Source organism: Aquarana catesbeiana, linkage group LG01 (assembly GCF_042186555.1).
Source record: "Aquarana catesbeiana isolate 2022-GZ linkage group LG01, ASM4218655v1, whole genome shotgun sequence".
In the NCBI taxonomy this organism is placed as follows: domain Eukaryota; kingdom Metazoa; phylum Chordata; class Amphibia; order Anura; family Ranidae; genus Aquarana; species Aquarana catesbeiana.
Genome location: NC_133324.1, coordinates 924,141,616 through 924,153,836, shown reverse-complemented (window position 1 = coordinate 924,153,836; position 12,221 = coordinate 924,141,616). Strand labels below are relative to the sequence as shown.

The following is a 12,221-nucleotide window of genomic DNA, read 5'->3' as shown; positions in this document are numbered from 1 at the left end:
CAATGTCGCTGAAAACAGGTCACAGGAGTGCAGAAGAAACTGCACTCTTGTGATCCCCAGAAGTATAGTCCAACAAGCTTGGGCTATACTTCTCCTTTAAGGCCTGATATACAGTATGACTTACTTTGAAAGTACCTTTAAAATCTTTTTAGGCTGAAAAAAAAAAAGCTCAGCCAGGTGTCCAAGTATAAATCATCCCCAATAGATGATACAGCCTTAAATTGTACACATAGGTATATGCAGGACAACTCGTGCACCGGCCGCCCGATTTGTACTTGGCTGATCTTTTTAATCATGTTTCCTAATACAACTGATTGACATTTGCTAACATTTTCTCTGCTGCCTTCAGCCTGTGTGTCCACGCCCACTGTTGAGGAGTACTTCATTTTCCTGCCCACGGTGGTGTCAGAGCTGGGCTCAGCCCTTCCTTCTCTGAGCTGGCTGCTCAGCTGTCGGCCAATTGCCAGCTCCCATCTCTCTCCACAGTTACCCAGCTGTTGTTTATTCTGCTCGTCAGTCCTGCCTACTTAAAGCCGTCCAGCTCACTTGATCTCTGCCTTCACCTTTGTCAACATCACAGAGACTTTCTCCTGCATTTCTGTTGAAGACTTGCTCGGCTGACGTCCCTTCTGGCTCCTGATCCTGCTTGCTGTACTACTACATTTATCTTTGGCTCTCTGACATTTGCTTGGCTCACTACCCAATCCAGTTATTGAACTCTGGCTTGTTTTAACTACGCTTACTCTGTTTACCTTATTATTACTACTATTAAACAAGTGTGATTTAACTATACTTCTGTCTCGGTCTGATTCATGGTTCCTGACAGGTGGTTGTCAACCTGTTGGCCTGCAGGTGTCCCCCTGTTTTTTCCCCTGTGCTGTACTTCTTGGATGTCCTATGATCCATCCACCACAATTACTGCTGCTCTATTATTCCTTATTGGGTCCTGAAGAAGCCGCTTGATTGGCGAAACGCTGACCTGGCATACTTGGGTACCGTTAGCATACAGTGTTTATCCTGCTATTATGCCCCTTTATACCTACCAGAGTCTTTCGGCACCTGTATAAAGCTATATGTAACAAATCAACAGTACTTATTGGATTGTGTTTAGGCTCTTAAGCCCTTGTTTTATCTTTGAATTTTAAATTGTACAAATAAAAATGCTATACATTTTGTTTGCGTCTCCCATGTTGATACATATAAAGTCCGGTATTTAAGTCTTGGTGTATGCCAGCCCCATACCTCCTCTAGAGTGCTCCTAATTGAGACAATTATACACTAAGTGTCATGTCTGTCTGCTGCTTTCCTTTGCCATCAGCATGAATCACTTCTGACAATTTTTCCTGACACCAAGAAAGAAAAGGTGACAGGAGAGTGAGCTCCTGTACACAGCCTTTGATTAAAAGCCTCAGCTCTGTTCCTATGTGAAGGGGGCGTGCCCTTTCCCTCTCCCTCACTGAGCTCTGCAGAGTGTAACTTCAGCTCTCCGCCCCATTTTTTTCTGACAGCTCAGACAAACTTTATAAATACTGAACTTTGAATGGATGCAAAGAAGAGAAGACTGCAGATAAACAGGTACAACTTATGTAGGAGGCTTTGTTTCACCTCTGTGTATCACCTGAGGCCAGTCACTTCACTGGGTATATGTAAGGGTTTACAACCACTTTAAGCCCACCTTACCATAACCTTTCTGGTTGTACTTTCTCAGTTTCCTAATGAATACCCTGGGAATCAATTTGTTTCCAGCGGATAATCCAGAAAGGTCAGGAGTTTAGCATTTTCAAAGCGCGATTCACCTTGTGATCTTGCTTCCTTCATCACCAGGTCACGATCACGGAAGTGGAGCAGCTTGAAGGTGAAAGTGCGGGGTGGTGCTCCCTGGGGCCCCCTGGTGGAGGGTATGCGATGAGCCCTCTCCACTGTAATAAATGGAGAGAAATGTGCCGAGGGGCGTAGTTGTTGCAATAAACATTCGGCAAAGGATCTGTACCCTCAGCCCCCTCAGGAAGGCCCAGAATGCGCAAATTATTTCTTCTATTGCGATTTTCTGCATCTTCAGCCTGGGCCTCTAAAGTCTTAACCTTAGTTTTTAGCGTATGAAGGTCAGCTCCATGATCACGTACCGTATCTTCGGTCTGAGAGACCCTCTGCTCCACTTCAGTCATTCTGCCACGAAATGTGTCAAAGTCCTTCCAAATAAACTCCACATTGGCCTGTATATGGTCCACCTTGTCTGATAGGGTGGTTATGGCCTGCATTACTGCCTTAAAATTAGCTGTCGTAGCAAGCAGCCGTTTGGGATCCTCGGCTTGGTTCTCCATACGAGCAGGGGTTTTATTGCGAGGCTACAGCCTTGCCCACGATGTCTGGCACCGCGGCCTTTTTCCGGGATTTTATTTGGGATTTTCTCCTATGCATGCCCCAGAGAGGCGGCTGGGGGAACACAGGGGCACCGTTTTTGGCAAGTCTGCACCCTAGAAGCTGAGGATTAAGTGCCGATCCTTAGGAGCTCAGACACTACACGTCTGTTACCAGCGCCATCCCGGACACGCCCCCTTGGAATCAATGTGTAGGGATAAAGTGGTTGTAAACCAGTGAAGTGAACTGGCCTCAGGTGATACAGAGATGGAACAACTCCCCCTAAAAAAGTTGTACCTGTTTATCTGCTGCCCTTTTCCCTATGCAGCCTCCTAACCCCTTCATGTCAACAGTACACATGTATGCTGCCTCATTGGACTGCACTTTTGCGTATCTATTTGTGCTGGGAGCACGTTGCACAGCACTGAGGTCTTAGCAGGAGCTCGTAATAATGGTCGGGATCCGAAACTCCCAGTTCTGGGTCACCTGATCACTGTGATAGCCTTTCTCTCTCTGTGAATGGAAAGGAAAAATACATTGTATCTTTCTCTCTCCTTGCAGTGAAAGAAACAAACATCTGTGTGTAAAAAAAAATAAAGAAAAATTAAAATAAATTAAAAATATCTAGGTCAAGGATCGATCTAGGTCAGTGCCAGAGTTAGTGTTTTGGGTCAAGTAAGGGTCAAAGGGCAGGACGAAAGCCCAATTTGTTCTGAAAAAACAAAACAAAAAAACAAACAAGGTATAATACCCCTGGATGCACAAAGCAGTTGTATTGGTATGTACAGTTTTACTAACAAATGTCAAAGTTGCAAAATTGTGCTTAGGTTTGTTTTACCTTTAGACATGAAGGGGCTAAAAAAACACATTTTACACAGCATTTCTGAGCTTTAGAAGGCAGGGATCTCATGTCATACACTGCACAGAATAGAGAGGAGATATCTGAGTGAAGTCTGAGACCTTAGCGGAGGAAAAGGATGTCGGAAAAACAACAGCAACAAGCTTTTTATATTGTGAATTATATGCATTATACCTTTATAACCAGCAGGTGGCACTGCAGTGTTATAATGTGTATTCTATGGTAATGTCATAAGAGGAAGTGTTTGCTTTCCTCTCTGTCCACTTGTTTGTTGTCCTCCTGTTGCATGATAAAGACATGCTTGATATCCTCCATGATAGTAAAGGTATACTCTGCATACAACAAGCTTCCAGCACATGACTCAATAACCTGCTAATAGGTTATTGGCCCAGGCATCCCAGCAAACCCAGCAGCACCCAGGCACTGGAAAGAATACTCAGTGAATCAGTGAATACTGTATACAAGCAGCTGAAAGATGACAAGTGGTTCGGGTGTGAAGTCTTCAATCCCAAAGCTGAATAATGCAAATTACTAGCTATGGAAGTTTAAACTGGAAATGCTTTTTAGCATGGATGACTTATGGCAAGTGCTGAATACAGACAGACCTACAGACGGAGAAACGGAAGAATGGGACAGAAGAGATAGGCAGGCAAAAGCAACAATAAGCTTACTAGTGGAAGATGACCAGCTTATTATCCACATAGGAACAGAGAAAATGGCCAAAGGTATATGGACTTCATTACAAAAACTGCATGAGCGTTCCAGTCTCAACAGTAAGCTCTTTCTACTAAGAAAGCTATACAAGCTGAGACTAGAAGAAGGCCAGCATATGTGTGTCCATGTAAAAGCTATGCTAGAGATCATAGAGCAGCCACACACCATCGGAGAGGACAGGAAAGATAACCATATTTTTGCCCTGCTCCTCTACAGCCTTCCAGAGACATACACTGCTCTTATTAAAATGGTTGAAAACCCTTACAGACCACTTTTACCTACAGGTAAGCCTAGATTAAGGCTTACCTGTAGGTGCAAGAAATATCTCCTAAACCTACACGGTTCACGGGAGTGACGTCATCGCGGCTCCGGCCAGTCACAGGGCCGGAGCCGCGATACCCGGAAGTCACTCCAGGAGATATGGCGGCGACGAGGAGGGGAACGAGAACCGCTTCGGGGGCTTCGATCTCAGGTAAGTAATTTATAACGAGCTAGAATGCTATGCATACTAGCTCATTATGCCTTTGTCTTGCAGGGTGCTTTTTTTTTTTCCAGATGGTTTACTTCCTCTTTAACACTTTAGAATCCAGACCCGAGCAGGAGCTGACACTGGAATGTGTCAAAGGCAAGTTAAATCGATGAATATGACAGAAGGAAAGAAAATATGCACCATGATGACAAAGCTCTTAAGATGTACAAAGACACAAAGCACAACAAAGAAAGCAGAGCCTGTTTTCGCTGTAAAAGGACTGGTCACTTAAAAAAGGACTGTTCTATCTGGATAGCTGAGCAGCGAAAGCTAGAGCTATCCACAAAAGAAAGCGTCAAAGCAGCCACAAAAGAAACTGCAGATACATTACGGAGTGGTACCTTTAAAGTGACACAAAGCGGCAAGCCACGCAGCTGGTGTATAGACTCAGGTGCGACAAGCCACATGACTAGCGATGAGACCTTCTTCACAAAAATTGATTGCAGTGCAAAAGACAAAGTTTTCCTAGCAAATGGGAAAAGCATCACTGCTGAAGGTAAAGGCCAGGGCTTCCTGAACTGCATTACACCACAAGGCAAGCAGAGTATCCTTGGAAAGAAAGTGCTGTATGTTCCAGAACCAGAAGGCAGCCTTCTATCAGTGAAAAGTCTTGCAAACAGCGGTCTCACAGTTAAGTTCCAGGGTGATGAATGTACAATTCACAGGGGGCACATGGGCGCCGCCCCCCCTCCAGGCAGTCACAAAAAAAAATTAAAACTGGCCCTTTAAAAAAAAAAAATACAAAAAAAAGTCCTTAAGTGCATTGTGTTCGGACGCCGGACACAGTGCGACGCCGGACACAGTGCACTTATGGGAAGCGCACGTCTATGTAATCACGATATTGCAGACGCGGAGCTTCATTTGTGGGCATTTATCCCGCCTTGCGGCGCTTTCGAAAGCACCGAGTAGCTTCTGCCGGGAGGTTTGATTGACATCCGATTTTTATATCACTTCCTGTATTCTCTCTCCCATTGCGCCCGGGACAGAGAAAACCGGAAGTATGAGGAGCAGACTCCTCTATCGCCACTGTGGAAGGAGACACCACAGGAGAGGACAACAGCAAGGTAAGTACCACTGTGTGTGCTCCCACGGAGAACGGGGGGCGGTTTGATGTGACACAGGCTGGCTGCATTTGGTGGGACACAGGCAGGGCTGCATTTGGTGGGACACAGGCAAGGCTGCATTTGGTGGGACACAGGCAAGGCTGCATTTGGTGGGACACAGGCAAGGCTGCATTTGGTGAGACACAGGCAAGGCTGCATTTGGTGAGACACAGGCAAGGCTGCATTTGGTGAGACACAGGCAAGGCTGCATTTGGTGAGACACAGGCAAGGCTGCATTTGGTGAGACACAGGCAAGGCTGCATTTGGTGAGACACAGGCAAGGCTGCATTTGGTCGCACACAGGCAAGGCTGCATTTGGTGGGACACAGGCAGGCTGTATTTGGTGGGACACAGGCTGCATTTGGTGGGACACAGGCTGCATTTGGTGAGACACAGGCTGCATTTGGTGAGACACAGGCTGCATTTGGTGAGACACAGGCAGCGTTTGGTGAGACACAGGCTGTGTTTGGTGGGACACAGACTGCATTTGGTGGGACACAGACTGCATTTGGTGGGACACAGACTGCATTTGGTGGGACACAGATTGCATTTGATGTCACACAGGCTGCATTTGGGGGGACACAGACTGCATTTGGTGGGACACAGACTGCATTTGGTGGAACACAGACTGCATTTGGTGGGACACAGACTGCATTTGGTGAGACACAGACTGCATTTTGTGTGACACAGGCTGCATTTTGTGTGACACAGGCTGCATTTTATGTGACACAGGCTGCATTTTATGTGACACAGGCTGCATGTAAGGAGGGACTCCGCTGGGGGCACCTGATGTAAGGACGGACTCTGCTGGGGACACCTGATGGCATCTGCTGGCAGGCGACGTGGCTAGTGATACGCTCAGGGCTCCCAGTGATTCTGCATTATGGTGAGTTGAATGATTTCATTTTATATTACAATGTAATAATAGAAATAATGTGCTTCAATCATCCTGACACCATAACAACCATGGTGTCGGGATGATTGAAGTGCTAACACCAGGTGTTTGGAATATCTTTATCTGCTGTTAAACTTACTAGAATACACATATTTCTATTGTTGTGTAGGATCTGGGCCTGCTGTCCCTCCATCATCTCAGACGCTAACCACACCACCTTAGAGCCACGCCCACCATTTTGCTGAAAAAAGGAAGGGCGGGGTCTGGCGCCCCCCATCCTAAAACTTCACCAGCCGCCACTGATTCACAATAATACGAGATTCCTCGCAAAAGGAAAACCGGATGATCATCTATACAGGCTCATCACCACAGACCAGCAAGCCAATATAGTCTCTAATGACATACACAGTAAATGTATTCACTTATAGCACAGAAGTCCAGAAGCTATACAGCAGGACATTATAAAGAGAGGTTTATCAGAAGATTTGACAATAGCGCCTTGCAAAGTGCTCGTGATAGGCAAATGCTGTATGGAAGCAAAAGCCACACCTGCTCCCCTACCATAGGCATCTCAAAGAAAAACTACCCACGCCCTGCAGCTATTACGCAGTGACGTATGCGGTCCAAAGAAAACTCCCACGTCAGGTGGGAACAGATATCTACTGACTTTCCTTGATGATGATTCCAGGTACTACTTATTTGATGAAACACAAGAATGAAACTTCAGAGAAACATCAAGAGTTTGTTGCCATGTCTAGCAACAAATTCCAACACAAACCAGGAATAATACACACCGACAATGGGGGAGAATACATAAGCAAAAAAGCGGCCTCATACCTGAAGAGACAAGGAATAGTACACCAGACAACCACACCATACACTCCTGAACAAAACGGTGTAGCAGAAAGGAAAAAAATCACACTCTTATAGAAATGGCCAGATGCATGCTGTCGAATGCCAACCTACCTCAAAAGTACTTGGGAGAAGCAGTCATGACTGCAACCTACCTACAGAACAGACTACCCTCGAGAGCTATTAAAAGTACTCCATTCGAAATGTGGCATGGATCAAAGCCTAGAATAGGGCACATCAGAGTGTTTGGATGTAAAGCATATGCCTATATTCCAAGTGAAAAGCGATCCAAGCTGGAGAACAGAGCCATAGGAGGCATTCTAGTAGGCTACAGTGAGGAAACGAAGGGTTACAGAATCCTGCACCAAAAGACTGACAAAGTGACAATAAGCTTTATAAGTGTTTATTTGGATGAGAGCCCATCATCAGAAACACAGATTCCTGAAAGCTGTGAAGTGAATATGTCAAGCAAACCAGAAGAAAAGGTCGACCAAATCGAACCTGTGCAGGAGTCAGAACAAAAGGTGGAACTCACATTGCCTAAATCAAATTCCCCACCAGATAACACTGAATTGCTTGAAGTCAGAAGATCCACTCAGACTACAAAGGGGATACCACCCCGGAAGCTGTCATGCACTGTCAAAATACACAGCACACTTGAACAAACATCCTAGGAAGACATAATAAAACTGCCAAAACGTGAAGCCAATAAATGCAAAAAAAGCAGCAGAAGAAGAATTAAAGTCACTTCAAGAAAATAAAACCTGGACAATCACAAAGCTCCCTCCTAACCACAAAACTATAGGAAGTAAGTGGACTTTCAAAGTAAAGTCAGACGCAGAAGGGAATATCCACAAATACAAAGCCAGACTAGTTGCCAAGGGTTACTCCCAGAAATTCAGTGAAGATTACGATGAGACATTTGCTCCCATCGTAAAACACTCCATCAGAGTGCTTCTGAGCGTTGCAGCTGGGAAGGGCATGCAAGTCAAACACCTAGACGTTAAAACTGCTTTCCTATATGGAGACATTAAGGAAGATCTCTACAAGAAGCAACCACCAGGCAGGATCGTTTTTAAGGCAGGGCAAAGGGGGCAGCTGCCCAGGGCCCCATCATTGTTGTGAGGCCCAAAGCAGCTGCCTCATACTTGCCAACTATCCCAGTTTAAATTCCCTTGAAGTTTTAGTCCCGTGCTGTGTCCCAATATCTCAGTGTAAAGTTCTGTTGCTGCTGCCCAGCTCTGCCCTTTTGCCATGTACAGATGACTCACCTGCAGACCTTGTGTTTACATGTAAATAACCTGCATTAATATGTAAATAGTCGTGGACCACGGCATTGATATGTAAATAGAGGAGACATTCATATATATATCATGTCCCCCTGAGGTCATATCTACCATCACTTCTGCTGAATGCTGCCCACTGGGGAGGTAAAGGAGCATGCTTGAAAGTCCTGCCCACAACTATAGTCATTAAGCTGAACATCAGCCTGTTCTGCAAAGATAAGCAAATTAGAGGTGGAACCCTTCTTTAAAATAACATGGTGCCATAGCACCCTGAATTTTGGTGCATGTGAATAGTCATTGCGCCGTAAGGATATGCAGTAACCTCTAGGAACCAATCAGTGAGCAGTAATAATGTGTAGTAACCTCTAGCAACCAGTTAGTGAGTGATATAGATGTCCAGTAACCTCTATAAATCAATAAGTGAGCAGTATTGATGTACACTAATCACTAGCAACCAATCAACAAGCAGAAGTCATGTGCTGTAACCTCTAGAAAATAGACAGTGAGCCATAATGTGTGCTGTAAACTCTAGCAGCCAGTCAGTGAGCGGTAATGATACACTGTAACCTCTGGCAACCAATCGCAATCGCTAGCCTGATCTCATTCAGTAAACTGATTTTGAGTCTAGCAGCTATTTATTGTATGTCTCAGAGCATGTGGAGAGTGAAATTGCATAGAAGAGGGGGCCCAAGAAAATGTTTGCCCAGGGTCCAATCAATAATAAAGACGGCTCTGCCACCAGGGTTTGAGCAAGGAGACAACCTTGTGTGTAAACTTCAGAAGAGCATCTACGGTCTTAAACAATCTGCAAGGATGTGGAATGAGAAAGTTAACAAAGTGCTTACCAGAGAGGGATTCTCACAAATAAAAGCAGGCCCCTGTCTCTACTCCAAGAATCAAGAAGACAAATGGGTATACATCCTTATCTATGTTGATGACATTATAACTTGTTTTGAACAAGAAGGGGATTACAATCAGATAGTTCACAAGCTGAAAGAAAAAAAAATGAAATCAAAGAACTTGGGAACATTAGCTACTATCTGGGAATCCAAATAGAGAGAAGAAGATGGAAGTTATCTCAACCAATCTCAGAAATCTTGGAACAATTTCATATACAAGATGCAAAGGCAGTGAAAACTCCTATGGAACCAGGCTATCAAAAGAGCAATGAAGCAGAAAACTTACTACCCAACAATATGTAATCGCAGCACAATCGGTAAGCTGCTATATATTGCCACTGTGACAAGACCAGACATAGCCGCAGTAGTGGGCATACTATGCAGGAAAGTCTCAGCTCCCTGTCAGCATGACTGGAATGCAGTAAAAAAGAGTGATGCAGTACCTCACAGGAACAATTCAGATGAAGTTACGATTACCAGCAACATCCAATCCAAAACTGGTCGGATATGTGGCTGCTGATTGGGCTGGGAACTGCACAGACCGCAAATCCACAAGTGGATTAATCTTCCAGTATGGGGAAGGAACTATAAGTTGGTCTAGCCTGAAGTAAACAACTGTCACTCTATCTTTAACTGAAGCAGAGTACATTGCAGCAGCACAAGCATGTCAAGAAGCGATATGGATATGTCAACTTTTTTGTGGATTTAGGGAAAGACATGTCAAAACCAATTCCCATTTTTGAATACAACCAGGGATGTATAAAGCTTACACAATCAGAACGGGTCAATCCTAGGACCAAACATATTGATGTCAAGTGTCACCTACTGAGGGACAATCAAGAACAAAGTGTTATTGACATTCAATATTGCCCATCAGAGGAGATGACTGCTGATGCACTCACCAAGCCTTTGTTAAAGGAACTTCATAGTTATATCCAGAAGAAGCTGAATATAATTTGACAAAGCACATGCTGTTGAGAAGGGGTGTTGGAAAAACAACAGCAAGTAGCTTTTAATATTGTGAACTAATTATAGAACTAATTATATATATATATATTTAACACTGCAGTGTTATAATGTGTATTCTATGGTAATGTAATAAGAGGAAGTGTTTGCTTTCATCTCTGTGCACTTGATTAAAGACATGTTTTGATATCCTCCATGAAAGTAAAAGGTATACTCTGCATACAACAAGCTTCCAACGCATGGTTCAATAACATGGGACATATTCCCCTCCAATCAGTCTCATAAGGAAATGTACACAACTGAGGTTGTCAATCTTTTTCTGTGTGCTAGAGGGGTGTGGGCTGTCCCCCCGGAAATATGTGGTGTCAAAACTACCTTTCACAAGTGACTCATGCAGATAGCAGAGGTAAAACAGCAAATGCTGTAAGAACCATACTTGCAGCTTTGGATTGGGGCTAGTACACACTATAGAGTGATATGCTTTGTTCATTTTCATTTCAGTGGTTTACAACCACTTTAAGATTCAACAGCAGTGTGTTTCAAACAAAATGATTAAAAGGGAGTGGGTCCTGCTGGTGGTTACCTAAAGTGTTGTTGGGAGGTGTCATAACATATTACTAAACAAAGGGTAAAGATATGAATTATCTGTAGAACAGGCATGTTTAGGCATTTTGCAAATTGTTTCAAGTTTCTTTCCACCTACCAAAGTCATACTGCTGAACATAGGGTATGAAGCTGTAGAGAGGACAATGTCCAAAGAACACCAGCATGACCGGACCACCACCATTTGGATTCACTATGTGTGCAGAGTGGCCAATCACAGAGTAGCGTTCCTTGCCCTTTGGAAAAAGCTGAGCCCATGACGTATTCTGGACATGAAACACCCACAACTGGTCGGTGACCTTCCCAGTGGTGTCGATTTTACCCCCATACATGTACAACTTGTCCTACAAAAAAAGAGCAGAAGGAGGTTTATTGGCATTAAAAACGAATGTATCTGATTTTGGATGCAAGTATGAATAATGATAAACTACTGTGCTCTTTCCTGTGTCTACGTTCCTCTACAAATATATTCTCTTTAGGGATTTCAGAATATACAGTACACTGTACTTTACTAATGGCCCCAAAAGACTAAAACATTATACTGTATACCTCATGTCTAAAGACTGTCTGAAAGGTGTCCTTCAAGAAGGAAAGTCATGGACAGTGGCGTCACTACGTGACACTATGCACCTGGTAAATACCTGCCAGAGGGGTGACACCATCAAGTAGGAAGTGATTTCCAACCACGATGGTGTCACCCCCATCCGTGACAGCACAGGGTACTGTGGCAAAGCTAGACAGGAGAGAGCCAGATTGGGGGACAGCCCACACCAGGTGACACCTACCCTAGTGACACCACTATTCATGGACACTCAACATTTGTCTGCTGTTCTAAAAGATGCTGAATGTGGAGCCTGCTAGGATCTGCTTTGACTTTGAACATGAGAAGGGAGTGAATCTATTGTCTTCATAAAAAGACAAACAAATCCACCAAACTAGGATTGAAAAAAATCAAAAATTTCTTGAAAGATGAAAGCCTTCAGGAGACTTTCAATGTTCTTGTATTACTATTTTCCCACAATGCATCACATTCTGCGAATGGGTAATGTAGATCCTGTCATTCAACTGCTCCTCTTCCTTTCACAGAATGTGATACATTATGGAAGATTAGTAATATGACTTCTGTGAGTGAGCACTGGATATCTTGTCGTTCAACT

The 12,221-nt window shown here is 44.1% G+C and overlaps 1 protein-coding gene across 1 annotated transcript in view; it reads right to left on the bottom strand.

Moving 5' to 3' along the window:
* Positions 1-12,221, bottom strand: part of LOC141120641 (attractin-like) — a 163,093-nt gene that overhangs the window by 95,392 nt on the left and 55,480 nt on the right. Inside the window, exon 8 of the mRNA XM_073611026.1 lies at positions 11,165-11,408. Coding sequence (XP_073467127.1) covers positions 11,165-11,408 — 244 coding nt within the window. The remainder of the gene's footprint in view (positions 1-11,164; positions 11,409-12,221) is intronic.